Source organism: Meleagris gallopavo, chromosome 11, assembly GCF_000146605.3.
Source record: "Meleagris gallopavo isolate NT-WF06-2002-E0010 breed Aviagen turkey brand Nicholas breeding stock chromosome 11, Turkey_5.1, whole genome shotgun sequence".
Lineage (NCBI taxonomy): Eukaryota > Metazoa > Chordata > Aves > Galliformes > Phasianidae > Meleagris > Meleagris gallopavo.
In genome coordinates, this window is record NC_015021.2 from 8954482 (window position 1) to 8976059 (window position 21578).

At 46.3% G+C, this 21578-nt stretch overlaps 4 protein-coding genes across 4 annotated transcripts in view; 3 read left to right on the top strand and 1 right to left on the bottom strand.

The window, feature by feature from the left end:
* Positions 1-1903: 1903 nt before the first annotated feature.
* On the top strand, positions 1904-7156 carry OTOS (otospiralin). The gene is made up of 3 exons (XM_031555132.1): positions 1904-4756; positions 5066-5092; positions 6738-7156. The coding sequence occupies exons 1-3, from the start codon at positions 4705-4707 to the stop codon at positions 6914-6916; spliced, it is 258 nt and encodes an 85-aa protein (XP_031410992.1). The 5' UTR covers positions 1904-4704; the 3' UTR covers positions 6917-7156.
* A 470-nt stretch (positions 7157-7626) lies between these two features.
* COPS9 (COP9 signalosome subunit 9) lies at positions 7627-10118 on the top strand. Its single transcript, XM_003209045.4, has 3 exons — positions 7627-7742; positions 7823-7895; positions 8539-10118. The coding sequence occupies exons 1-3, from the start codon at positions 7680-7682 to the stop codon at positions 8574-8576; spliced, it is 174 nt and encodes a 57-aa protein (XP_003209093.1). The 5' UTR covers positions 7627-7679; the 3' UTR covers positions 8577-10118.
* A 3536-nt stretch (positions 10119-13654) lies between these two features.
* Positions 13655-18230, bottom strand: ADIPOQ (adiponectin, C1Q and collagen domain containing). Its single transcript, XM_010716497.3, has 3 exons — positions 17756-18230; positions 15290-15512; positions 13655-14866 (listed from the first exon to the last, which is right to left on the bottom strand). Exons 2-3 carry the CDS (start codon positions 15501-15503, stop codon positions 14340-14342), a joined length of 741 nt encoding a protein of 246 aa, XP_010714799.1. The 5' UTR covers positions 15504-15512; positions 17756-18230; the 3' UTR covers positions 13655-14339.
* Positions 18231-20070: 1840 nt separating this feature from the next.
* The window catches only part of TSPEAR (thrombospondin type laminin G domain and EAR repeats), a 7518-nt gene continuing 6010 nt past the window's right edge, over positions 20071-21578 (top strand). Inside the window, exon 1 of the mRNA XM_010716686.3 lies at positions 20071-20088. Coding sequence (XP_010714988.1) covers positions 20071-20088 — 18 coding nt within the window. The remainder of the gene's footprint in view (positions 20089-21578) is intronic.

Genomic DNA, 21578 nt, shown 5'->3' on the forward strand with positions numbered 1-21578 from the left:
TGGAGGGGCGGGGCGGGGTTGAAAGAGGACGGCGGCTGAGATGATAAAAAGGGGATTTATCCCTTAGAGCAGAAATCGGGAATAAATCATTTTTCTGCTGTGCATCGGAACGTCAGTGCTAGAAAACAAGGTCTCTAGGGGTAACACAGTGCCTCTGACACGACGTTCCGGGTTTGGTTTCACTGTGGCTCCTTGTGGCAGCAGAGGGAGCCAGAGCCTCGTGCCCTGCTGCCGCCGTGCCATGGCCCTGCTAAAGCTGTCCTGGTCAATACCGGCACAGAGCGCATTAAAGTCAGGTTCAGATGCAAACCCGGTGCAAAATGTAACGTGTAGAACGTGGGCTTCAGGGCATGATCATCTAATGATGAACTACTTAGCAATACCTGCTCTGTGTTCAACTGGAAGCATCGAGGAATTTCAGCATGTAAAAGCCAACAAAACTATTTTAAAGATATTGATTTGTTAACTTTTGTTTACCTTTTATAGCAGGTTTGACCAACTTAACTGGAGCTTGCACATGAGCCCTAGCTAAGACCTGGAATCTTCTCAGCCAACTCCTTAGTGCAAAGAAAATTGCTCAGCTCAGTTAGGTGGGCAACTGCTGTTCCATCCTGGGATGGTGTCTGATGGCCCTTATCCTTTCAGTCTTCTAAACAGCAAGCATTTGAGTCAGAAAAACAAAATAATTCTTTCTTGACGAACTTGTGACCCTTGGCTGTCTTACAGACTTGGAAGGAATGCAGGGGGCACAGTAGATGTATTCCCAAGTCCTCCAGGCTTCTTGGCTAGGTGGTGAGCAGTATCTCACCACCTAGTACCTCTGCATGGGACTGGCTTGGATGGGCCTGGAGGAAAACACAGAAAACAATTGCTTAGGCCAAGCTGCTTAGAAGGCCTTTGGTGTGTAATGCTTGTTGAAATTATGTTGGTGCTGCTCTGCTGTAGCTGGTCCGTATCTGCATGACTGTAAGCACCCCGACCCCCTTCTTTCTGTCTTTTCTCGTTCTATAATGTCCTTCTGTGATGGAGAAAGCAGATCCATATGCACTATTTAAAGCTGGAGCAATTGTGGACTCAACCAAGGGGCATCATTATGCCTCTATGCTTCTTTTCCTATTTGATTTGCTGTCATCTGTCTCAACAATAAACAGCATTTTACTACAAATCCAATTTTAGGGTTGGAATGGTCAATTATCCTGGGTCTTTAGAGTGAAACTGGAGATATTTCTCCAAATTCCTCATTTTCTGTTTACTTTCATTGGCCATCTTTTTATTCAGCTATTTGGTACTGAAAGTTCCTTACCTGATTCTTCCTAATCCACCCTTGGTTTTACAGTGTTGGGTAACCCAGCCTCGTCAGAAAACTCAGAGCCTCAGAAAAGGGAAAATAGAGCTTAAAGGAAAGAAGGTGGAACTAGGAATGCCTGGAAGACTGAAGCCAACTCATGTCTAAAGGAAGTGAATTTCGATCACACGGATCTCCTTTTGATGATTTCTTTTGGACAAAGTTGCTGGGGGAAATAATCAAGCACTTGTTTCCCAGGGACGTTCCCTGTGTCACTGCTGTTGGTGGTTTCTGATGTGCAAAAGTGCTGCAGCCTTACAGAGAACATTTTGTCTGTTCAAACCAAAGACAAAGCACATCAGATGGAACAGAAAATGCCATTTGGTTTTGAAATAAGTTCTTGCAGAGCTCTGCATACATTAAGGTGTATTCTGTTCCTTAAAACAATCTACAGTTCCTTTCAGTGCCTGCAGGACTACACGAATTTGTGCAACACCAGTAGAGCTGTTAGCTATAGTATAGTACAGCTATAGCAATATCAGTATAGCTATTGTGGAAACAAAGGCATCTGTAAACTTGGTTTTTCTAATTCCTTATCTTCTTCTTTTTTTTTTTTTTAGTTAATTAACAAGGAGAACTGCTTTGCTCCACGGAGGCTGGCTCTGTAAATCAGCCCCTCAGAAATGAGATGACCAGAAGGCAAGATCCTGGCACTGGTGCTTCCGGGACCCACTGGGGAGCAAATCGTACAAACAACTGCTGTGCCCACACTGCGTGCCTCTGTTCTGAAGAGGATGTCCTCAATGCTCCTATTGATTTCTGTCTCTGACAGAGCTGGCTGAAGCATGTGGGATTTTCTGGCTTTGAGAGCTATTTACGAAAAGTACATATTGATTGGATCCTTTGGGGACAGGTTGGTGGGATGCGTTCGTCACCATTAGCTTCCTCACTGTAACCAAGCTTCGATGAATTAATGGCCTTCTCTGAAAAACATCTTTAGAATAAGGTGCTTGGAGAACTTGCTGCCAGCAATTCTGGTAACAGTCTTTGGAACTAATGAGCCTTTCTGGAAAATTAAAAATACTGACTGGCAAGGTAGAGATTTTTATTCCAAACTTATTAGAAGTGAAACTGCTCAACTCTTCCAGCAGTTGCCCTCTTAAGTGCTACAGTATCTACTGGAATATGTGGTTACTGTTGTGTCAAACCTGCATTTGTGGGCACCGTGGCACTTCCAGTTATTTCCTATCAGTGGGAGAACTTCCAAGGCAGCAGCCATTAGTAGAAGGCTCTGCAGACTGAGCAGTGCCATCACTTGTGCTGAGCTGAGTGCCATGGCTTTGACTGCACTCTGGGTAAAGTCTGATCAAAGGGACCTGGAGCAAAAAGAAAGGGGAATACGGAATGCTTGTGGTATATGCTGCAAATCAGTGCACACTGTGCTTTTAGTTTGGCCCTAGGAGATGTGCTGTGTTGTGTGCACAGTCGTTGGAGCTAAGCAATGAACACCTGGAGCAGTGCTCACTCCAGTTCATCAGCTCTCCTCTAGTCCAGTGCTGTGTTTATGAAAGGATAAGAAAATAAAGAAGGTGGAGGTGTGGCACTGCCCCATCCCAGTGTATGTCAGTGTGAGCCTCAGTGGTTAGGTGAGACCACTGAGGATCATCCAGTATTGTAGCAGACCCTGCTGTGACCTGAGTGACCCTGATAACCTCAGTGACTTTGTCATCCTCCCACAGCACCTCATTAATTCCTGCAGGGGAGAGCTGCAGGATGGGGCTATGTCAGTTGCAAAATTATTTTCCCTCATCGTCACCCAAAGCATGTTATCATGTACTTCTCATAGCCTGCAGAGCCCTATCTGTGTATCATAATCAAATAAGCTGTGCAGGTCCGTGGACCTGAGCACAGGGCTGCACCAAAGGGCTCCACCAAGCCTTCTCACACCAGCAGCTTCCATAACCCAGGTGAGTGGGGCAGAGCTGCTGGCTGTACGTGGGTGATGCAGGGACCCATCCTGCAGGAATAAGAAATATTAAACAGGAGGATTAAGGCTTTTTGAAGACAGAATAGGTTTTGCTTTCATAATATTTTTCTTTTCAGCCTCCACATGAGTTGGCACAGCTTAGTGTGCTACAAAGCACTCTTTATTTTCCTTTGCTCAGAACATCTCTAATTAATTCTTGGCAGGACTATCTAACTCTGTGCATAGATAGGAAGAAACTCCAGCAAGGCTGGGTCCTCCTGCAAGGCCACTCACTTGGTTCTTTCCATTCCAGGCCTTTGAGTGAGCAGGCAGCCTTTCCTTGCATGATCTTCATACAGCAGACAAGTGGCTGTGGTAAAGCAAAGGCACCAAAAGTCAGGTGCCACAGATGCAGTAGGGAAATGCAGAAATAAGCAGCCTCTAGAATCGCAATGGATAAATGATTTTTGTACACCCAGACTAAAGGCAGCTGAAAGCTGATGGGGAGCAGAGGAGCTTGTTTTACCTGACTCTCTGAAGGCTGCAATACACTCACTGCCAGCAGGGACCTGCTTTTTTGTTTTAGGCAAACTAATTGTCTCCAGTGGGCACTTGGTGCATATTGCATTTTAAGTTCTGGGTTTTAAGGATTCAGAGAAGGCCAGAGAAGGCGTTTAGTGTTTAATGTTCTTGTGAAGAAGGAATTCAGTAACCTCTTCACAATTTGCACAAGTAACATTTCTAAAATTTTGCTTTTCTGAAGAGAGGGAAAGAAATTCAGATGGTCAGGAAAAGTAGTAATAATCTGAGCCTGATCTTGGATTTTCTGCATTTGTTTTCAAAATATCAAAGTGTCATTGCTAAAGTAGATTCAAAGATCTTTGTTTGTGCACAGTGTTGAAATATAATGCAAATGTGAGCAATTAAAATGACTATGTGAAGGTGACAAAATCAGATTGGTGTACTAACTCGGTGACGTTTCTCTACTTTCCCCCCACCCTTCCTTACACAGTGCTGCTATTTTACAGCACTAGAAATCCTTTTGGATTTTTGTGGCTGACTCAGAGCTCCAGACCTTTGCTATTGAAAGAAGAAGAAAAGGGGAGGGGAAGAGAGGTAATTTCTAGAGTGAACGTAAATCAACCACAATTTAAAGCATTTCTGAAAACTTCATTTTGTGTCAGTACAGAGAAGACTTTTGGGTTTATGCCGCCTAAAAATAAATACCAGTTAATACTTCAGCAGTTTTTTTTTAATACTCTTGTGATGCAGTTCAGAAAACGTAATGCAATATAATTGGATCTTGTGACTAACGTAATAATTAGCCTTTATTTTGGAACAGATTTTTCTAATAAAAGATGAAATGATATACTTTGCATAATTCCTCATCTCTTTTAATGATCTCCAGCTGTACAGATTATTTTTCAGAAACAAGCAGTTGCTTGCCGGAAAGATGAAATGTATTGGCTTCCTTTTCTTTTGGATGCTGATGAACATAATAACAGGTAAGACTACTTATATTTATTCGTGTTGATTTTTCAATATAAAAATATTTTCACACTAAAACAGCATCTTCTATTTAGTATCAGATATTGCCTGTGTATTAATTGCAACTCCTTCCTGGCATGTTTGATTTGTAGTACTCTTGACTACAAATGGGCAAAAATGGGAGAAACAAAAATATTAGGCTATAAGGAGGGCTCTAAACGTATCTTAAAAGAGTTGTCAGCATTTGTCTATGCACCAAACCTTTTGTTAACAGAAAGTTCATCTGTGAGAGAGTTGGAACTGATGCTTTTCTTGTTTATTTACAGATGCCCGATCAATCCTGGAAGGAGATGGTAATTTGAATATCTTTTTCTTTCTTATGTGTCGTTAACAATTCAAAGAGTCATTTGTAACTCCCTGAAAGAAGAGCGAACTTTTTTTAAATTTTTTTAAATGTGGAAAGCAAATATATTAAGTCCAATGATGAAACTTCTACTCTTACAATCTTAAAATGAAAAAAGCCAAACAGTAACAAGTATGAGGAACCCCCTTCAAAGGGGTTACAGTCAAGTCATTACTAATCTGTTTTATGAAACCATAACTGGAAAGCACCAGATTTATAATCATACAAGAGACTTCCGAGAATTTTGGCTGTCCTGATAAGCAATACTGGATGTTTGTCCAGTTATTGGCAAGAAATATTGTCCTGCACAGCAAAAAAACTTAACATTTTCAGATTGCCACAAATCTGATGAAAGAAATATTGGAATAAATCCTTTAGCACAGCCTCTCTGCTGCTGTGTCCCTTTGGGTGATTAGCCTATTGGATGAGTGTTTGTTTTTGATTAGGAAAAAGCCTCGACATCCTAATGATATTCACAGTGGCTTACAGATAAGAATATGTAGGTTAACCTTGGTTTGGTGACAAAATTCTTTCTGAAAACAAAGTTGCATAGAAGGAACTCATATAGCAAGATTACTGCTGTTGTTGTTTGAGTGAGGTGTACATCTAACCAGCAGCATCCTCCTTTACCTCATGCTCCATTTTTTTCCTTATGGCTCCAAAACCTTTTTGAATGCATGATCTCTGTTTCCAAAGTTTTTGGATTGAACAACTGTTTTATTTGCACACAGCAAGTATTTCTTTGGCAACCTCTTAGGTAAGAGTGTGGCAGTCTAAAATAAGATTTTCTTCATCAATGTCTTCTTCTCTTTATAAACAATTGGGGTATTCATTCACACTGACTAAGCAGCAGACTGCAAAAGTGAATCTAAGTTCAGCTGATACTAACAGTTCTCTTCTGCAGACAGCATTTGGCTGGCTTGTTTGGTTTGTTATATGCCATCTGTGCCTGTGCAGTGCAAAATTTACAACAAGAAGGTCTGACACTAAGATTGATTAAAGCTCTTAATTCTTGCTGAAGACCCTGCTCTGAAGCTGAGTCTGATGAATGGAATGATTACCTTTTATTTAAATGGGCTTAAAATCAAAATACTGGGTTTAGCTTTGTTGCACAGAAAGACACTTATCACTTTGTGGTTGCAGCAAGTGTTTATGTTTTACAAGATTCTGTGTTGGCCTGGATTTGGGCTCAAGGCAGGTCAGCTCTTGGCATTTTCAGAGTTTATTTTGGTTCATCTAATCTTTGACATGATTTTTTATATTTGGCACAGAAGGTAGAGTGAAAGAGCAACAGGGAAAATGGCTTCAAATTGCCATTCCTCCTTGCTTTTATACACTCCTCTACCTTCTGGAAATTAAAGCCACCTTGGCAATTCCTGAATCACCGCAATGCTGTTGGTGTCCCTTCAGTCTTGCCCTCTGCCTTGTCCCATCTGGTGCTCCTGGGTTGGGACAGTGGCTGCACCCTCTGTGAAGGAAACGGAGGGTTCAGTAGCTGTGCCCGTGCCCAGCAGAGGGGAACCCCAAACATTGAGCCCAAGCTTTCAACAGAAATACTTCATGTTGTAATAATAACTTTTCTTGATTTATTTTAGATCGAGAACCTGTGGCCATGCCATACTGGCCCTTCTCCTCCAGTGACTTCTGGTCCTACATGGAGTACTTCAGGACACTGGGAGCCTACAACAGGATTGCTGAGCTGGCCAGGGCCTTGTTTGCACAGCTGCCCACAGGCAGCCGCCTCGGCCTCCACCTGCCTGCACATGAGGACTGAGCACTGCCCGCCATCGTGCTGGGACATCACACCAACACACAGCTGCTGGAGCAGCCCCTTCAGTAGCTTGCGGCCATGTGTATGGGCCTCTGTAGTGTTACATGCTTTAGAAAGCCGCAGGTAAATTAGCCTTTTCTTTTTGCAAGCTGTGCTTTTGTGCAAAATCAATAAACTCCTTGATCATATGGTGAGGTTTGGGTTGACCGTTATGTTATCGTGCTGCTGGGCTTGTCTCAGGACAGCAAGCTCTGCTGTATGTGCAGTCATAGTGCTACCCTAAATCGGTCAATCAGAAAGCTAAGACTCAAGATGGAACATTAGAAAGCAAACATTCTTTAATCAGAGCTGGATGCACAGGAGTTATCCTCCTGTCATGCATCGCTTACACAAAAGATCTTCAGTTTAGATGCATTACTTGTGTAATGTATGCAGAAGTTTCCCAGAGGTAAATTTCACATTCAGTGACCGATTCCCAGCAGGGCCTCCCATTTTCTTGGTGCAAAGACTCAGCAGAACTTCCTCGGCTCAGAGACACAGCCCCTCCTGTTACCTACACAAACTGCAGGGCAAGCTTTACAATGCTGTCACAACTTGTATCAATACCACCACGGGGTGCAGAGCTCAGCACGGACCGCCTCCCCGTGGCTCCGCCTCCAGAGCTACCATAGAGAGGCGGCACCGCCGCGCGCGTAGAGTGGCGAAGCTGAGTCCGGAAGTTGGCTCGGCGCGGCCGGAAGTAGGGGGGCAGAGCTCTGGGGCCACCATGAAGCCGGCGGTGGACGAGATGTTTCCCGAGGGTGCAGGTCCCTACGTGGACCTGGACGAGGTGGGAGCGGAGGGGGTGGGTGGATAGAGACAGCGGGGCTCCGGGAACGGGCTCGAGGCACTCAGCGTCTGCTGTTCCAGGCAGGGGGAAGCACGGGGCTGCTGATGGACCTGGCCGCCAACGAGAAGGCCGTGCACGCCGACTTCTTCAACGGTGAGAGACCGCCGTGCCTCCCGGGGCGGGTGGGATGTACAGAAGTGCTCGTGTGGTTGTGTGGCGGCTGCGAGTTGCCTGCTGTAGTGGTAGTTTGTGTTGACCTTCTTGTGGGGGAAACGCTTGAAGCACCCTCACGGCAATGAAACTTCTTTTAAGAAAGGGATTTTTACGGTAAACCGCAAATGTGAATGTCTGCAAAATGTAAAAGCTTATGTGCCTAAATGCTGTGAACGTAAAGGCAGAGCTCTACAGGAGCCCCTGTGCGGTCAGTTAATGCCTGTGTAGTTCCAGAGCCTGCAGGTTGTGACTGACTGCAATGCTTGCTCTGTGCTTTTTTAAGTCCCCCTGCTTTATAAGACTCTGCTTTCATTAATTTATTTGCAAAACTTGCATCGTTAAATGAGTTGCATTCATGTGTGGCAGTGAGCATGCTGCTCTGGTCTGCTTTTGTTCCTCTCTGCCTTCTGCCTCGATGTTACATTTGTAGTGACTGATGGTATGGTGGCTGCCATGTACATAATACACCTTGACTTTGTCTTTAATCTCAATAACAAGACCAGTGAAAGCTTGTGTGGTGTTTGCATATGTAGAAGCTGGGATTTCAAATGTTAATTTTACCCTGTCTTGTTTTTCTGATTAGATTTTGAAGATCTGTTTGATGACGATGACATCCAGTGAACTTAGTTGTGCTGCTGTGCTGAGATGTGGAATTTTCTCTGGGATCGCCTGTGGTGTCCTTTATTTATTACAGTGATTAGAACAGGAAAACTTTGTAGGGGGTGAAAAAGAAGACTGTTAAAGCTGCCCAGGGAATGTGGAAGTCAGGTGGCTAAAAGTAACCGAGAACTGTGGACTGTTATTTCTAGGAAGGTGTTTGTAGATCTGTCTTAAAATTGTACTTGTTGATGTGCTGTTCAAAAAAAAAAAAAAAGAAAAGAAAAAAACCAAGGAAAAACCACCACCAACAAAAAAAGCCTAACAAAATCTGTGTTCTGAGTTGTTTCTTTTTTATTATTTTTTTTCTGAAATCATCCACTGTTACTTTTGGTTATTATGTCCTGATATACCCTGATATACGTATCAGTATATATCTCTGCCTAGAGGTGTTCTGTTCATCTCAGAGTATGGGATTATCTGCTGCTAAGATGATTACTTTTTTCAGAATAGGCTTTGACTCATTGCACTAGGAAGAATTGGGGGTTTTGTCTGATTTCAAGATTGATGTTCAGCTACCATCAGTGCTTTGTTTCAGCCGAAGTAGCAGAGGAACAAAAAGTAGTTATTTTAGCATTTTTTTGATTCAGGCTTTCATTTTTAGAGAAGTAATTGTATGATATTGCACCTTCCAGTGATCAAAATGATTCTCAGGATGAAAGGATCAGGGAGTTTTTAATGTATTATTTCAGAGTCAATAATACAATCCTTTCCTCACTATTGTTTAGGATTAAAGTAAGATCTAAATTCTGTACACTCATCACAGAAATAATCCCGTGACTGATCTTTCTTTAAAGACTTACAATTATCAATGCTCTGAGTGAAATTGATGTGCTAAACTGTATGAAAAAATCAAAAATGAAACTCTTTCCTTACCTCTTTCATATATTTTTCCTTTTTTTTTTATCTTAAGAAAGAGGAGATTAAAAGTATTTACTTTAGTTGTACATTTGCTGGCTCTGGAGCAACAACGGGAGCACAATGAGTAAGTAGAACTGTGTGTCTTTTTATTTTTTTCTTGTGGATTTCTCGACCTCTTCTGTTTCATCGTCCAGAGCAGTTTAAAGCAGCATTCTGGCATTTATTCTGCTTAGTGTCTGACATTACAAAGTGACCCTCTGGGAAACGGGGTTGTGGATGCAGTCTCCTTTTTCTTTTTTAGATCTTGCTTTGCTTGAAGAGGGAGGGATTTCAAGCTTTCCTCATTGAAACCAATATAAACGTTGACTGCTTAGTGTTAGCAGCTTTGTTTGGATTATTCCTGTCTCTGGTGCTGCGCTTTCCCTGAGCAAGGCTTTGGGAAGTGAGCTGTTACCAGTAAACAGACACTGCGTTCTGAGCGAGTGCCACATGGGAAGAGAAGGCTTGAAGATACAGCTGTTCCCTTTGTGCTGGTTTGGCTGCATGCATCTGCTGATGCCCAGATTCTTCAGGATAGTTGCCTTGGAGTACTGTTTTGCTTTTTTTTTTTTCCTCCCCCCATTTGCCTTGTTAAATTTAAATTAAGAAAAAAGTAAGTCTTCAAGTTTAATGGGATGGTTGCCAGGGTACACATATTGTTAGTCATCTGGAGTATGAAGTTATCTCTTGTCCAGTGAGACTGGAAGGAGAGTCTGTGTTTAACTTCGTTTTTCTGAAGAATTCTTCAAGTGTAGGAATTCTCATCAGGAACTGTAATTTCTTTGGATGCCTTTTGGGACAGTATTAAGATGGAAGGGCTAATTTGAAAAACAAAATGCCCTTGAGCTTCAAACTGTTTCTTGTCAAGTCTCTCAGTCTAATTAGTCTGCAGGTAATCAGCCTGTCATCGGGAGATAAATATGAGATGTCAGTCTCAAATAAAAATGAAAGTGTTTGCCTGTCTGGACCATTTCATGTAGTGACTTTTTCTATTCCTGTACCTCTTGTGGATATTGACACCACTCAGGATGGGTTTTTCTAAGTTAAAGCATGAGTGGCTCAGCGTTGTTTTGCACATATTTAGGCTGATAAACATTATGTTGTAAATAGGGCTGTTAAGTTCACTGGATGCTGCTTTGTATCTTAGTGTTCAAATAAATGCTCCTCTCTGAAAGGATTTATGGAGATGCTGAATACAGTGTCATGAATTGTCCCATTGACTTCAGTGGGACAGTACACTCATGTGGCAGACCAAGGTTCTGAGTGCTGCAGTGCTTTATTAAGGGCACAGCCGGTTGCACAGCACAGGTAGAAAGCAAAGGCTGCAAAACACTTAAGTGTCTGCCCTCTCCTTTGTTGGTCTCATAAGGCTGATAAGGCTGGTATTCCTCTAGCTGGAAGCTACCAGCTGCTGCTGGTCATTGTGAGGGAGAGGAAGTAGCAAGGCTAAAAGAAACTAGCTTTAATCTGCATGTAATACTTCTGTGGAGCCGTTTCTGAGCTGGTTAAGGGGTGAACCCAGAGCTCTTGTGAGCAAGTATAGGCAAGTTCAGGCCAAGTGAGGTAGCAGGTTTTCCTTGGTTATTTTTGTTTGGGGTTTTTTGTTAATTTCTGGAGGATTGAAAGATTTTTCCTTACAGTATTTTTATTCAGTAATTGAAGTAGAAGGTATTTATCTCTCAACAAAGAAGGAAGCGGTGTAGATGAATAAATGGAGTTCTTCCTCCTTCCCTGGGGTTTCAGGCATTGTCCTGCTCTGAATGTGCTGGTGTTTTGCATGTGAAAATGTGCTTTGCAGATGGCAGTGCAGCCCTGTTTTCTGCAAATCCCCTATCAGTGATGGGGCTGGGATATGAATGGTAACAAGGACCCCCTTGGAAAGGCCCCAGCGCAGTGTAAGATGGTCCTTGGTAAGTTTGAAGACAAGAGTTTTGAAGATTCTAGGCTTCTACCTCCAGCTGTTTTGTTTGTTTGCCTTCTGTATTTGATCCAATTGATCTTCACACAACAGCAGAATCAGAATCCTAATCCAAATTATAACCTTTTTCTCAAGCTCCTGCAAGCTGTTAAGGGCAGAGGGGCAGAGGAGCAGTGCCTTTTAAAGCTTTTAAATTAACAGAAAGGACCTTTGGTGAATATTTTCTTTATGGAAAATTCAGTTTGCTTGTAGTCAGCTGTAATTTTAGCTGTATTCCTGCTATCTTATGTGCAGTTGTGATATGTACGTACGAACCCTTTTTAGTCTTGTTACATGAATTCATGTAACCCCTTTTGAGAGAAAAGACCTGAGTCTGTATATTGCTATGGATAAACATAGAGCTGAGAATCACATGGACGCTGGGTGCCATGGGTGTGGGAATACTTCTCAACAAGGGATTGTATTGGAGCTTCTAGGAGGTACATCCTTGGGTACGTTCAAGGCATCTGTGGTACAGAAAAGAGCTGCTGCCACTGCTGTTGGTTCCCTTGGCCCAGCTGAAGAAGCCTCTGTGAGGACACTGCGATGGGATTCCTGTCATCGGATGGTGACTGGCATGTAAAAAACTATGTGTGTTCATTCCCCATCATCCTTCCTGTCCTGATCCCCTCAGGGATGTGGTGGGCAGCCTGGGGTGAGCTCTCCTGCTCTGCCCTTTGCTCTCCTACAGCTTTCTGGGTGGACTACACAGATTTCTGTGGGTTGAAATTGTCTGTTGTGCCCCTCAAGGGGAAACAGATGTTGGTGTTTTGTGTTTCATGTTTCTATTTCAATGGGGATAAACACCCTGCAAGTAGTGAAGCTACCTGTAGGGAGGTCACATAGCTCTCCTCAGAGAGCAATGGTGTTATGCAGGACAAGTGTCCTGGGGTGGGTCTAGGGATACTAAGTGGTGGGAGGGATTTGCTGCTTTGCCATCCCAATGCTTGATGCACTGAGCGCTTTCATCTTGCACATACATCTAGCATAAACAAGTCAAAAACACACAGCAGTCTTGCTCCCAGTCTGGGTGTGCTCAGGATTGGTTTTGTCTAAAGGAAAAACTGAACCTGATGGCATTTCCTGCATGAAGTGCAGTGACAGATTAGCTACTGCACAGTGACAGATTAGCATCCCTATGCCTTCCATGCCAAAAAGCCTCTAGCACGTTTATACTTGTCAAATAAATATGATAACAGGGCTTCCAGGAAAACCACTTATCTCTCTTTCAGCCTTTTGTGGCTTGGTGCAGCTGCTATTTGTATCCCAATTAATTACTGCCACAAATGATTACATGGGGCTGAGGCACAATTAGGATCAGCCTATAATTGTCCCTAAAAGGGGCATGAATGCTTTCACAGATGGTCTCCCTGTAGGATGAAGCTGGCCAGTGTCTCCAGCTGCATCCATGCTATTTTGCACTGTTAGTGTGGTGACTTTCAGTGCTGTGCATTCAGGATGAGTGTGTTGCCTTTCATTGAGCGGCAATACAGGGAGGGAAGAATCAAACACAGCTGTCAAGATCAAGGAATCAGAGTGCTTTTTTTAGTAACCTGCCCTAATTGCAGAGCAACAACAGCATTTTGGCCTTGATGTACCCATTATATTGGTTGTTATCTCATGGGAAGTGACTGCAGTGTTTGCTCTGAGAGCCGTGATTCTGTGAGAATGTCATGTTTGGGGAGCGGAGGGGTCAGTTGCTGGCTGAGTCAGCTGCTGATCCAGGAGCAGTGCAGGGTAATTCTGGTGTAGGTGTTTCAGTCCCTGTCACTGTGCCAGCGGGGAAAAGTCAGGAGAAGTCCCTTGGGACATGGAAAGAAATTGTTCAAAGCAGTTTCCAAGTGATACGTCCTGTTGCGCTTATAGGAGCTTCTTGCATGATAGGGGGGCAGGTATAGAAAGGCTGTGCCATTCTCTGCTAAAAGGAGGCCAAGGGATCTTTGGTGTGCTGTCCTCATGCCCTGACTGCCAAACAGAGAACACATCTGAGAGCTGAATGCTGCAGGAACAGGGCTGCGCTGTCAGCTGTGCTGGTGCACAGGCAGCAGTACTGGTGTTCTTTTCCACCTGCCTGAGCTCAGCATGCCCAAACTGTGTGTATGTTCCTTCCTGGGCTGCCTGATGAAGGGAGGCCACCCCCTTTCTCTAAACCCTTCCCAAGGACACAGACAAAGAGACAGGAGAGTTCTGTATTGAGAGAGCACTTTATTGTGATGTTCTTTGCAGTGTGGTGATCCAGTGGGGTTTGGGAAGTGGTGCTGTAGGAAGTATTTTTAGTCAAAGCCTTAATGCTGTCTTGAGCTCGTAGCAATGCCTATCTCTGCTGTGTGTTGTATACCTGGGAAGGTGTGGGCTAAAGAAGAGGGAGGACAAACCATGGGTGGAGATCAGAGGCCCTGATAAGGTGGGGAGTGATGATGGCCAAAGCCTGGCCAGCAGCTCCAGCTGTACTCAAGCAGGGAGGTAATGCTGGCTGATACAGGTACTGTTGTGTCAACTGGATTCAAGTGTCAAAAAGGGGTAAGGTAGAATGTGATATTGAACATATATGAAAATCAGCCTTAAATTTAAAACAAGGCCGGCCCATCTTGAGAGCGACCGTTTCATGATGTGGCCGGAGTGGTGTTTGACTTGGGGCCCCGGTTTCCATCAGGAGAGCAAGAGCAGAGGTAGGAGTGAACTCTTGTCCCACGGAAGTCACCTGTGTGTCAGGTCAGTGATTTCAGGGGAGATGGGGTCCACCCTGGGCAACGGTGGTCCCCGCGTGGTCAGGGGAATTTTCTGGTAACTCGAGTGCAGCTGTAGTGCCGGTGCCCCAGAAGGCATGTGGGGTTAAGCGGCCTTGTCCCCTCCCGTGTAGCCCCCCTGCTCTAATGGTCATCCATGTCAGGGTACAGGAGGAAGCCCATGAAAGTGGAATCATTGATGTTGTCGGCATAGACCCCGTTGTTGTCGCCCTCCCCGTACACCTGGAGCCAGACCTCGTCCCCCGAGCTGAGGTGCAGCAAGACGGAGCCGCTCGCTTGGTCAACGTTGTCCTTCTGGAACTGGTCGTAGGTGAAGATCACTGCCTTGTCCTTCTTGTAGAGGCTGACCTTGACGTCGGTCGTGTAGACCGTCAGGTGGTAGGCGAAGAAGTACGTGCCGGGGATGCTGCAGAGGAACTTGCCGGTGCTGCTGTCGTAGTGGTTCTGCTCGTTGTAGAAGATCTTGGTGAAGCGGATGGGGACGTTGGGGTGGGGGGCTCGCTCCGTCAGCCCCACGCTGAAGGCGGAGCGGTACACGTAGGCGCTTTCACCCTTCTGCCCCTTCATCCCCATGTGTCCTGGAAATCCTCTCGGTCCTTCTGCACCTGTGGCACCCTTTTCACCTGTGTCACCTCTGGCACCTTGTAGACCTGGGGATCAGAATTTGGATTGGAATCTGTGTTTGCCCTTTTCTGCTACCCTGGTGCCAGAATTGCAGAGTGGCCCGTGGCATCACGAGCTGCCAAGCAGCATGGAGCCCAGTCTTTCCCCTGTGGGCAGGCTGGGTGACATCTGTGCCCCATGGTGTGGGACACCACATCCCCCCAGGTGTGCCAAGCTGCTGGTAGCTGTGTGTCTGGGGAACAATTGTTAATTGAAAAAACAGCCATCAGCCTATCTCTTTGCCATAGGCTGTGTAATCTCTATTGCTGGAGGCATTCAAAAGCAATCTGGACATGGTCAGCCACTGCTCATGGGACGCACCCACCAGGTGTTGTGTGTACTGGGCCTGGGGCTCATCTTGGGACTGCCCATGTGCTCCAGCGTGTGTGTACCTCAAGCTCCTCACCAACCTGGCTCTCCTTTGTCCCCCTTTTGTCCATCTTTTCCATCCTTGCCATCTCTTCCTGGCAGCCCGTTGTGGCCAGGGTGTCCTGGTGCTCCTCCCATCCAGTTGGCGCATGACATTTTGGGGTCAGGCTGGTCATCCTGGGCAGCCACCTCTGTGCCATGTAAAGCCAGCAGCAGCAGCAGCGAGCAAACAAGGAAGCCTGCTGAGCTCCTCATGGTGACTTCCTGAAGTGGATAAGGGTTTTGTTAACTGCAAAGTTTTAAAGGAAATAGGAGAAGTGATGAACCCCCCCCACCTCCACCTTTGAATACCAGCAAACTGCAGGAGGCTACAGTTTGAATCAACACATCTGAAGGAAATTAATTCTGTGTACCTCAGTGGCCTTTCTGTGGTGTCACATCCAGTTAGCAGAGCTAGGATGGGGCCTTAATAGCAGTGAGGATGTTGGCCCTGTAGCAAAGCCAGCATGCAGACAAGCGAGCTGGAGAGCTGCTCTTAGGTGCTCACTGACTGTGCTGCACTGGCATGGTGGGAACTCAGAACTAAGCTGGCGGGTTTGGGGATGTCTGGGGGTGGTTTTTGTGCAGAGCTCTTCTCAGTTAGCAGCGATGTGCTTGATCTTCCACCTGGCTGACTGAACAGTTGGTTGGGAGCACAGATTTGCATTCAAATCTCAAAAGCTTTGTTGCTGATGGGTTGTTTTGTCACTGTACCTACAGCATGCTAACCCCAGAGTAATGCAAACTTCCTCTTTTTGATTGTATTGAGTTATGATGCTGTTGTTATTTTTCCACCTGAATTGTGTTAATTGTGTTTTTGGATTGCATGAGCGCATCTTCCACTGCTTCTGGGTACCACAGAGTTGTACTCTTCTTTAACTGAGCTGCTCTGCTCATCAGAGCACGTTTGTCTAGAACTGGAGGTGTGGGAAACACACCGTGTTCAGCCTGACAGATTGTCCCAAGGCTCTCAGAAACTGATGGGACCTTCACATGCTTTAGATCAGGCATTCAGGAAATGGATATCTACATCTCATTGTTGTATTGTCCTGCTCCCCATGCAGGACTTATTCTCTGAAATAAGAAGCAGCCTGTTATGGGGAGTGGCATGCTGAGGAAGAAATGTGAATTACAGCATGGCCACTAGAGTGCCCTAGCTCTCTAATTTTTGAGAGAGATAGAATTTCAGAGCAACTCTGTTGCAGAGATTTTGTTTTTCTTTTGTGAACCACTTAAATGTCATATTTTCAGTAGTTTCTCATCTATGGCATAGCAGCTTCAATGCAAGTTGAATTGCAAAGAGGTTACCATGAGTTTTGTTTCTGGATGTGACGGGGCTTTCAGGAAAGCTTCAGAGCTCTGCACAGTGACCTGGGTGGGCAGTGCCCTGCACAGGGAGCTAAGCACACACAGCCTGGAGCCCTCCCAGCTGTTGGGCTCTGGCACTCCGTGGTGGGACAAGGCCCCTCTGGGGGCACTTCTGGTGCTGAGAGTGCTGTGCCTGGATCAGTCCAGAGACCACAACCTGCAGCTTAGGAGCGAGTGGATGAGATGCACATACATCCCACAGGCACCCTGGGGATCAAGGTGGAGTGTGCATATTTGGGTGCACTGCAGGATGGCTGATTTGCTGTACGGAACTGTGCTGAGCAGGACACACAACTCTTGGGACCCTACCCAGCTCCATGTGCTCCTCACTGCTATTCTTCTTGTTTGGGAAACGGCAATTCTTTGGCATGTAAATGTCATTGGTGCCTTTTCAGAGAAGTAACAGGTAAACTCAGAAGATTTGGTAGCGCTCAGTAAATACAGGGACTGCCAGGAGAATTAAAGCTCACATGCATTATCGGAAGCGTGTTCATTTAGCAGCAGAAATCAGAATATCACGTGGAAGAACAACACCATTCAGAATTGAAGTTTAATGCAGACATATACATGCACAAACTCTCTACACAAAGTGGTTCAAAAAATGCCATTTCCATCTCCTCTGGCTCCCTCAAAGGGCGTTAGCTGGGCTATTGGAGCCATGTGCTCCTTTAGCAGTGCCTGCAGGCAGCACGGGCAGCACGCTCCTTGCCGCTGTCACAGCGCTGAATTGCTCTGGGGCTCAGCCCTGGGTAGCACAGCTTTGTGCCAAGGAGCAAAGCCAGTGCTGCTGGGGCTCCATGCGGAAAGAACTGGCTCCAGAAGTGCCCCTGCAGTAGCTCCACCAGGGCTATGCATTTGTGTGCTGCCGTTCCTGACTGCTTTTGGTTGAGGAGTTTGGATCTGCAAACAGTGGCTCTGGAAACAAGAGTGTGATGAGCATAAGGGAGATGAGCAGTTCTCGGATTAAGATGATCGTTATCTCTTCTGAGAATAAGGCTCAGAGAGGAATCTTCGTGTGATGGGGGAAAGTTTGCGTGTGCTTCAGCCGAAAAGAAGAGCAAAGGCAGCATTTAGGAAGAGGGGAGAAAAGTCCTGCTTACCGCTCCTCGGAGTCCTGGCTGTTGCTGCAGTCTCCTTAGGAATGGAGTCCGGACAGCACAGCACTGTCCCTAAGGGCACGATGAGCTGTTCGTTAAGATCCTCTATTTTCCATTTGCTGTTGCACACGCTGCCTTAACAGTTGGGTCTTCCCATTAACTTTTCCAGCTGTCACTTGTTTTTGGGATCACTTACAATATCCAGTTCAAAGTGTCAGCTTGTGGAAGTATCCATAAGAAGAGAAAGAGCAGTTTGGGAATTTCCAGGGAAAGCAAGGAGGAGTGATGTTTTGGGGAAGTCAGTGCCTGAAAGCTGGTTTGTCTGAGGCTCAACTGTTCCAGGTGCCTGTGAACAGCCACTGCTCTGGGTAACTTGGAAGACTTTTCTGCAGCTGATGGAGAAAGGGCGTTTACAGGCTTGTATTAACACATTCAAATGTGCATGATTTTTTTTTTTGTTCCAGTGTGTTCATAAATGAATCACTGTGTGAGAAGTTTGTTCTTCTCCTTTCAGCAGCTGGAACTGCTGCTGCACCAAAGAAGGGAATTGCTGGGACGGGGCAGTGCTGGCAGAGCTGCACTGCAGCCAGAGCTGGGCAAACAGGCTGCCTCCTGCACGCGGCAGGGCTCGTGGCAATCTGAAAGCTGGCTGTCTGGGGGAAGGCAAGGATGTGTGTAATAAATGACTTTCTGATGTATAAGCATGGGATTCAGCTAGGGAAAGGAATTGTAGTGTTAAGGAATAGGGTGAAACAGGGCGGAGCCGTCATTGAACTGCTTGTTTGCTTTCTTCCCTATTTTGGTTGAGCTGTTGGTCCAGCATTTGAAGAATTTGAACTTTTTTTTTACTTGACAGTAATTTTTCCAGGCAGGGTGAAGATTCAAATCAGTCCTCTCTCATCCAGTACCACAGAGCATAGAACTGGTTGGAGATTAGCTGACTCTCCCTGACTGGGATCTATGCAGATTTCAGCTTCCAGCCTTCATCAGCCTCACGCTCAGCCTGGCCTCGCTTGCTCTCTTAGATCCAATCCCAGCCAGCAATGATGGACAGTAGACTGGAGTTTCTCCTTTGAATTAAAAATAAGCTTGGAGTTATATTTAGCCACCTACAAAAGTGAAGCAGGATGCTCATTATCAGCCAGGCTTGGCACGGTCTGCACTGCTGCAGCTCGAGGACTGAGCACTGTGCCCCAGGGACGCCTGCTCCGAGCTGCCTTGCCCTGTGCCCTCGTCTTCCCCACCACCCTGGATACAGCACGTACAAGAGACAACAGCCCTCGCTTTGCTAAAAACAGCAAACGCTGTTTATGTCATCCTACAGGCAGGCTGACAGGCTGTAAAATGCTATTTTGGTGCAGCCCGTGCACTGTGGACGAGTGGAGCACTGTGCAGGAGCACGGATGCCAATCTGTCAGCCCATCCCATGCTGCAACAGGTAGTTTGGGCAGGGGCACTCCTGCCGGGCTCTGGCAACAGTGTGTCCCCCTCCTTGGGGATCACAGACAAACTTTCCCAGCCCCGTGGAGTGCTGCTTGGCTCCTGGCAAGGGCGGTTGGCACATTGGTGTTTCTCATGCCAAAAAGGGACATTGAGATGTGTTTGTTGAGACCCTGCCAGCTCCTACTCGCTTCCGTGCAGGCTGGCAGCTGAGCCTGGTACTGCTCCTTTCAGCACGGCCCAGTCATGTCCAGGATTTGTTCTGTGGCAGGGAGCAACAGGGCAGGGAGCAGAAGACAAACTCAGAGATCTGGTGTGCAGCATTGCCCCCAAAACACCCCCAGCCCAAACCAGGATTTGTCCATCCTGCTGCAATGAGTGGTGAGGCATTGACACAGCTGCCCAGGGAGGTGGGATCACTGTCCCTGAAGGTGTTCCAGAGCTGTGGAGATGTGGCACTTAGGGTTGTGGTCAGTGGGCATGGTGGGGTGGGCTGGGGTTGGACTTGGGTTAGACTTGGGGCTCTGAGGGGTCTTTTCCAGTCTGGATAATGGTTCTAAGATGCAGTGAGAGCTGCCACCCCTGGCAGCAGGTTATCCCACAGCCTGAGGCCTATCTGTATCCACTCAAACACGTGGTTAAGAGCAGACAAATTATTTATTCATGAGTGATTTCTGACTAACATAAGCATGGAGAAGAGCAGCTTTTTCTGCAGATGTGAATTTCCTTGTTGCCCAGCTAGCTGTGAGTTTTGAACAATAAATGGAGCTAAGAGTGGCCTGGATCCTATGTGCTTGGCTTTGGCAGTGCCAGAGTGAGGGGCTTTGCTTAGCTCTGTGTGGGGTCAGGTGGGGAAGGTAGAGGGCTGGAGGGTGGCCATGGACATGGGTGGTTTGGTGGGGATGTAGTTTTGGTGGGAATGCTGGGGCAGCTGCTGGTGGTGCCTGCCAACAACTCAGCCATCCCCATGCAGTCCTTCCTGCAAGATCACATCCTCCTATCTCTTTTCTTCCTGTTGTGTAAATGTGCAGGAGTCATTTTTGGCCACCATCGTTTTTCCATTTGCTCAGGTATTGACCCAGGGCTGCAGGCTCCGGTGCCCTGTGCCATGCATTTGCTGCTCTCTGCAGCACGATCAATGAGGTTTTACAGCATGCTTTTTTGGCAGGGTGCTGCAGGGCAGTTTGCAGGCACCAGTGAGCATCCCTGGGAGCTCTGACGAAGGGAGGCACGAGGGAGTTGCAGCTCTCCCCCAGGGCAGCGCTTCTGGGCAGCAGGTGGGATTTCAGGGCAGAAATCCATCTGCACCCAGCTTCCTTGTGTTTGGCTCCATTTTGGGACTGATGTGTCAAACCTGGGAGAAGTCACTGGAACAGCTTCAGGCTAGGCTTGCCAATGGAAACAGGATGTCAGCTTTTTTCCATGAGGTGGCAGGGTGGTGGAGCATCACAGCGAGCAGGGTCCCAGTGCTGCTCCGCGCTGGCTCACACAGCAAGATTCCTTGCTGTGCTTCTGGCACAGGTTTGAGCTTGTTTTGCATCAGTGCAGTGACTCTTTCCACTTAGACTGCCTTGGGTAACGTTGGGATTAGAGACTGGGCTTAAATCCTTCACCTCCTCTGTTCCCTTTTCTCTGGCACTTTTCTGCATATCACTGCTGTGTCACCCCTCATGTGCTGACGCGTGTACCGTGGTACATGGTGGTAGGGCGGGTGGCTGGTATTATTGTGGAGTATGAGCGATGCATATTTCATCACGGAGCTGTAAAGCTGATCAGAAATGAGAGCTGTATGTTTTTGCTTTGGGCTTTTCAGGGTGTAAATCAGCACAAAGCTCCTCAGGAAGTTGTACAGGCTGCTGCATCTATGACGCTTTTGGTGGGGTGTTTATGCTCAGGAGAAAGCATTTATGGTTGCTGCAGGGCTAAAGCAAGGCCTATGATGTCTTTAATTATTAATTTTTATAAGTGCTTGTTCTCCTGACTCAAGCAAGCCAAAACCGCTCTTTGACTGGCTTTAGCAGTAAATTGTTCTATTTTTCCTGGAATCGAATTACTTTGTTCCTGCTGCAGACCTTGCCTCCTTTTCACAAGGAAGACAATTGAGTGACTAGCCTGTAACGAGTTGTTCTGGGCTATCCCAGTGCTTTGCGTTCTGCTGGTTTGGAAAGCACCTGCTGGCTTCCAGCCCCACTGTGGGAAGAGCTGTGAGCGATGATCGGTGGCGTTGCAGCTGGGTGACAATATTTGCAGACACAGAGCCAAGCGGCAGCACACACAGCCATGGGAGACAGGTTGTGCCCCAGCCACTGAGCCCCAAGGCACTGAGCAATCCCTGGGATCTCTCTTCTGTTTCTTTCACAGAGCTTCTCTAGATTTGCTCGTTGTT

Coding starts and splice junctions, on each gene's coding strand:
- OTOS (XM_031555132.1), top strand. CDS start 4,705: ATGAAATGTATTGGCTTCCTTTTCTTTTGGATGCTGATGAACATAATA. Junction 4,757..5,065: donor GCTGATGAACATAATAACAG/GTAAGACTACTT, acceptor GTTTATTTACAG/ATGCCCGATCAATCCTGGAA. Junction 5,093..6,737: donor ATCAATCCTGGAAGGAGATG/GTAATTTGAATA, acceptor GATTTATTTTAG/ATCGAGAACCTGTGGCCATG.
- COPS9 (XM_003209045.4), top strand. CDS start 7,680: ATGAAGCCGGCGGTGGACGAGATGTTTCCCGAGGGTGCAGGTCCCTAC. Junction 7,743..7,822: donor CCTACGTGGACCTGGACGAG/GTGGGAGCGGAG, acceptor CTGCTGTTCCAG/GCAGGGGGAAGCACGGGGCT. Junction 7,896..8,538: donor GCACGCCGACTTCTTCAACG/GTGAGAGACCGC, acceptor TTTTCTGATTAG/ATTTTGAAGATCTGTTTGAT.
- ADIPOQ (XM_010716497.3), bottom strand. CDS start 15,503: ATGAGGAGCTCAGCAGGCTTCCTTGTTTGCTCGCTGCTGCTGCTGCTG. Junction 14,867..15,289: donor GGGGGACAAAGGAGAGCCAG/GTTGGTGAGGAG, acceptor TCTGATCCCCAG/GTCTACAAGGTGCCAGAGGT.